Source organism: Ambystoma mexicanum, chromosome 3p, assembly GCF_040938575.1.
Source record: "Ambystoma mexicanum isolate Mex_15411 chromosome 3p, UKY_AmexF1_1, whole genome shotgun sequence".
Classification (NCBI taxonomy): Eukaryota; Metazoa; Chordata; class Amphibia; order Caudata; family Ambystomatidae; genus Ambystoma; species Ambystoma mexicanum.
Window position 1 is genome coordinate 1,223,552,770 of NC_090925.1, and position 6,000 is coordinate 1,223,558,769.

The 6,000-nt window shown below is 47.1% G+C and overlaps 1 protein-coding gene across 1 annotated transcript in view; it reads left to right on the top strand.

The window, feature by feature from the left end:
* Nucleotides 1-5,799, top strand: part of STING1 (stimulator of interferon response cGAMP interactor 1) — a 417,814-nt gene extending 412,015 nt beyond the window's left edge. The window contains exon 7 of the mRNA XM_069652678.1: nucleotides 5,388-5,799. Coding sequence (XP_069508779.1) covers nucleotides 5,388-5,452 — 65 coding nt within the window. The 3' untranslated portion in view covers nucleotides 5,453-5,799. The remainder of the gene's footprint in view (nucleotides 1-5,387) is intronic.
* Nucleotides 5,800-6,000: the final 201 nt, after the last annotated feature.

Sequence of the window (6,000 nt, forward strand, 5' to 3'; positions counted from 1 at the left end):
CCCCCGGCGTTATTGTCTTCTTATTATTATTATTTATTTATTTTTAATGTTTTTTTTAAATTATTTTTTTTATATTAACTGTGGGCGCTGCCCACTTTCCCGCTGCCTGAAGCCCTCTCTGGCGGTGGGGCTGGTGATCCAGGTCCGGGGGGGGGGAGTGCGCCCACCTTCCCTCCTTTTATGGGTCCTTGCGGTGCCTGGGGGGTCTTCTCTGGGCGGGCACACGCCCCGCCAGTCTCCGGTGGGGGCCTCACACCCGGTATCCTCTGGGCCTCCGCGCTCTTTAAGTCCTCCTTGCAGGGGGAGGGGGGCTTGGCTGCCGTGCGGTGGCGGGCAGCGGGCCCGACCAGCACGTGTTGCTCGTGGGCGCGGCCCACTTACCTGCTGCCTGTAATCCTCCCTGACGGTGAGGCTGAGGATCCAAGACCGACGGGCGGGCGAGGGTTGAGGAGCCGCAGTCTCCCTCGCGGGTGATCCGCAAACCTCCCCAGGGGGCCCGAACCGGCGCCCACACCTCTCTGGAGGCCGATCGGGGCCGGCGCTCTCGTCTCCCGGTCGGGCGCGTATCGCACGCGACCCGCGCCGTCTTCGCCTGGGGGCTACAGGCAGCCCACCCCCTCGGGCGAATTTTCCGGATTCCTGCTCCGTGCGCCACCGCCGTGGGGGGCGGGCGCCCGCCGCAGTGCAGGAGGACGGTCCCACCCGTCCCCACCTACCTTGTTGGCGGGCCGCGACTCTATCTTCCGGGTTCGCGGCCGCCCGGTTCCTCTGCGGCGCCCCCGCTGCCAAGTCCACAGCGCCTGATCTCCGCTCTCACGGGTTCCTCGGACTCCGCTGTTTCGATCGGTGGGGGCCCCGGGGGATCCCCTGCACTCCGGTTCACTCTCTTGCCGCAGGAGGGGGTTCGGGGGGGGGCTCAATCCCTCTTGTGACCCGGCTGTTGGAGGAGCACGAGAATCAGGCAGCCATTGCCTGCGCGCCCCCTGGTGGCCTCCAAATGTTGCTAACTTAATGGAGAAATATGATTAAGTAAACATTGATTGAGTAATACTGGTCATTAGATTGTAGGCTTTACATATCACTTCAGTGTGGCTTTGGAGGTTACCCCCTAAGAATTAGTTTGGCATGTAATGGCAAACAGTGCCTTTTAAAGCAGCTTGGGACTTTTACATTGGAGAAAAAGTGGTTAGGAAAAAAATATTTTTCTGAAGAATTTGGAGCCTCTTTTCTCTTCCCAAAAGGCATTTTTACACAAAAACTAGTGGCAAACATTTGTCAAAACTTTGAGCATTTGACGACCGCTTTATAGAGGGATGTGGTGATGTTAACTAGGTATTTGGATTCATTAATTGGCTTGTTAATTTGAACTTATTAACAGTAACTTAATTGGATTTGAAAAGGCAGTGCATGCAAATTATTTAATAAAAGAAAGTTGGGTATGCATGGCACATATTGGTTCATTGTGCTCCCCATAGCTGTACAAAGGAACAGCATGACGTTTTTCTCCAGGATACGAACATTGGAACATGGTTCAATCCGTTTGCTCATTAATACATTTGTCAACTGGGCAAAGTATGTTAAGATGATAGGCGTTCTTTAAACAATGACACTGCTCTAATACGTAAGAACATTTACTGAAAAATATTTTGCATGGTGGCAATCTCAAATCTTGCATCTAAAAAAATAAGCCAATTGGAATAACAGCAGGCTCACTGGCCAACATTCTCGCGCAGTCCTGGACTCTGTCCTGGTTATACTGCTACTGAGTTCTCATCCCTTGGACGCCTCCTTCTAGGCATCTACACCTTGGCCCAGAGCAACTGGCGAGCAACAATTTAGGGTGCTGCGAGCAACATGTTGCTTCCGAGCTACAAGTTGGGGATAAATGGTCTACAGGAACAGATATAGTGGGGCTCATTATAAGTTGGGTAGTATTCTGACGGTAATTACGCCAGAATACCGGCCAATGGAATTACTGCTACTGCCACTAGGTCTGGCCGATTTTCAGCGTAAAGTGGGACAATTTACCTGCAGCATGATGCTGGAGGTAAATCCCCCACTCCAGGGCCATTCTCCTAGTATGGCAGAGCGGGAAAAGTGGCAGTAATTCCATTACCGCCAATTTTTGCCCACACCGCCATACTCGTAATGTGCCTCACTGTGTTGATTCTGGGCAGTGCCTTTTTCCCAACTAAAGGTTCAGAGATGGAATCCCTGGGCAGAACTTTACATTCTTTGACCGAGCCAATAAAGATATAGCACAGAAGTATGTTTCAAAACCTTCATTAACTTGGGAAATGTGTTTTTGGATAAAATTCGACCTTTCAGAACAAAATATAATATTATTGTCTGAGAACAGCCTAAGCAAAGCGTTTTGATTGGTAAACTACAAAGTGAGATCCTAATACAATTGTGATATTGTTCTCCCTTAGGGTCTCTAGTCTATGGACCTTATAGCACGTAGGACACCCCTCGGTTCCAGTGTACATATAGGGAGGGTTAGTAAGAATGCCTATATGCTTTAGGAATTGCTACACTTCATATATTAATTCACTCCTTGTGATTGGTCTCTCTTAACAGTGTCAAGATGGGTCAAGCAATACATTGGCAGCGGGTATTCCTATTACACGGATCCTGGTATCCCCTAAGATCTATAGAGCACAAGTAGGCCTAGGGGTTACAGGGTCCATCCGCTTCTTGGCTTCGCTCACAGTCTTCGGTTTATAGCGCCTAGCCACATCTTGAACTTTATTCCCAGTCTGTTTTACAGCGCCTACTTCTCTTCTTGCCTCTCAAACAATACTCTCATGAATATAGCCCCCAACAGCTTTCTGGCATCGCCTACCAGCGAATACTTTCCTCCCTTGCTTTAGTGTATGGATTTGTCATAGAAATTCTCACCCTCTAGCCACTGGACACCTTATGGGGCTGATGATGGTACCTTTCTATGCAATCCCACCAGCACGTTTTTCTTTGCCCTTTACTTAGAGTTTGGATTTGCATAGATATAATTGCCAGTAGCTTTAGCGCATTCCAACCAACAGGCATTTCTTTTCCCTATTTTAGGATTTTTAAGGCTGTGTTATTTTAACTCACCAATTCGAGGTCACTCTCCTGGGCCATCGTCTTTTCTGAGTCCTCATAACAGTACTGGTCTAGTCCCTGCCAGTCTTAGTTGTCTTCACAGTCCTTGCCCTTGTCACATTACTAGTGCTGGTCCTAGTCACAGTCCTAGCCCTTGCCACAGTCCTATTCATGGTGCTCATTATCATCACAATCCCTGACTTATTCATCATCTCAGTTCAAGTCAGTGTCACATTCATATTCTTTTTCACAGTCCTAGTAATCACAGTCCTAGTGATGGCAGTGCCCTCATCAAAGGCCTAGTCTTTGTTACAGTCCGTCCTATTTGCCTTCACAGCCCTGGCTAGTTCTTATCACAGTCCTAGTACTCGCTGCATTCCTAGTCCTTGTCACAGGCCCTGTTCTCATCTTAGTTCTACACCTAATCCTTGTCACAGTCCTAGTCCTATCCCATCACAGTCCTAGTCCCATTTCTCATAACAGTCTTAGTTCTTGTAACAATCCTAGTCCTTGTCACAGTCCTCATAACAGTACTGATAATTTCCTGTCACAGTCCTATTCCCTTGTCACAGTCCTAGTCCATGCCACTGTCTTCTTCATAGTCCTAGTCAAAGTCATAGTCCTCATCAAACCTAGACCTCATCCTCATCACAGTCCTATTCGTCATCAGCTTTAGTCAGTCTTTTGACCATGTCACTTTCCTAGACCTTAAAACAGTCCTAGACTTAGGGCCTCATTCCGAGTGTGGTGGTCCAGAAATAAGGGTGCCGGTCACATCGTACGGGCACCCTTTCCGGACCACCACACTCCAACTCTGCCTTCCTAGGCCATTTCGCCCGGCAGGTCCGCCTGGCATTTCGCCCAGCGGAGCTGTCACAGAACCACCGGCACCATTAGCAACGGTGCCGGTGTTTACGTGTCCCCATGGGAATGGCGACTTACACTTTCTGCTGCCTGATATTCCGGGTCGCTGGGACTTGTAATGTTCCGGTGGCCCTCGGGATATCTGGCGGCCGAAACAGTGTTACAAGTTTGGCGGCAAGCCACCAGTAGCACTGGTGGGTTACCACCGAACTCGTAATGAGGCTGGACCTAGTTCCTGTTACAATCTTAGCCTTTGTAACATTCCTAGCCCACATCACACTTTTTATCACAGTCTTAGGCTTGTCACAATCCTAGTTCTCATCATAGTCCTTATCACAGACATAGTCCCTCTCACAGTCTTATCCCTTGTTAGAGTCCTAGTCCATGCCATAGTCCCAGTCATAATCCTACTCATATACACAGTCCTAGTCCTCCTCTCAGTCCTAGTCCTGATCCTCATCACAGGCCTAGACCTTGTCAGTCCTCATCACAGTCATAGTTCTAGTCTTCGTCACAGTAAAAGTCCTTAGTCATAGTCCTAATCCTTGTCACAGTCATAGCCATGATCGTAGTCCTAGTCGTTGTCACAGTCCTAGTAACCACCCTAGTCATGGTCACAGTCTTAGTCCACAACAGTCCTAGTCACAGCCTTAGTCCTTCATCACAGTACTAGACCCAGTCCTTGTCACAGCCCTAGTTCTACTTGTCAGCACAGTCTTAGAACTCTTCACAGTTCTTGTCAAGGTTCTAGTCCTCATTACAGACATAGCCACAGTCCTGAACTTTCGTTGCCACAGCCTTAGTTCTTGTCACAGTCTGGTTTTCAGTCCTAGTCTATTTTGTCGTCACAGTCCTAGTTCTTGTCATAGCCCTTGTCACAGTAATAGTCGTTGGCATAGTCCTAGTCCTCATCACAGTCCTGATATAATATGATATGGCATTTATAAGGGAAGACAGAGACAACGATCTTACTAGGCCAGGTGACATTGAGATTGCGCAAGTGCAGGGGAGGCAGGGAGGGGAAAAGTGTGAGGGGGAAGGGGGAGGAGAAGTGCAGTACATAGGATAGCAGTAAATAAATAGAAACAATAAATAAGAACAATAAGAAGTGCAGCAGGTGCAAGTGTAAGTGCAGACAACAGGTGTCAGGTGCTGATAGGGGGCTGTTGGGATATTCGACCTTTGTGGCCCCTATGGTGCACCTTACTAATTTTAATTATTTTTTACACTTTCAGGGTCGGTGCCTCGCCTCTGGCTTTTCTAAATAAAATCCTGCTTCTGGGGTTGTTCTCATTTAGATATACTTCCCCAGCACAAATGTCTAGTTTTATTGGTTCGTAACAGGTGGCACATGGTGGCTATATACAATCTATTGTTGAGTTTAGTTCATGTGATAGGACACTGCCGCATATTTATGTAGTAATGTTCTTTTTCTGCAGCTTCTCGCTTTGTATCTCCTGATGAAGACGTTGTTTACTACACACTCTACGTCGAAACCGGTTGAGTTCATTCTTTTAGGGATGTGATCTACATAACACTTCTCCTCACAGATCCGCCCTTGTGATAGATTGTTTTTAATGAATTCTATTGCTGTTTGTTTAATATATTTGTAAACATTAAAATAATCAAATGGGATGTGATGAATGTTTGTCCCACTCCCAATTGGCAAATAATGTTAATTAATTTAGTTATCTTTTTAGCCATTGTTGGTTGGTTGAATGTCACTATGTATGATGTATGGTTTGGATGCTGCACTATGAATGTTTGTTGAGATGGATGTATTTTAGTCACAGTTATTTGTTCATCTATGCTGGTGTGTTACGTGATTTATTGATGCCCTACAAAGTAGAATGCCATTAATTGACTTGTTCAAAAAAAAATTGTATCATGATAAATAAAATGATTTGATACTTTTGTAAGTAATAGTATTTTGCACTCTGGATATCTCTTCAGTTTCTCGGGATACAGAACAGCACCAGATTGCAAGGTTTGCCAGGGGGGCAGTGCAGGTGTGCAACTGGTTGGGGAGGGGACCTGGGCCCGAGAACAGAG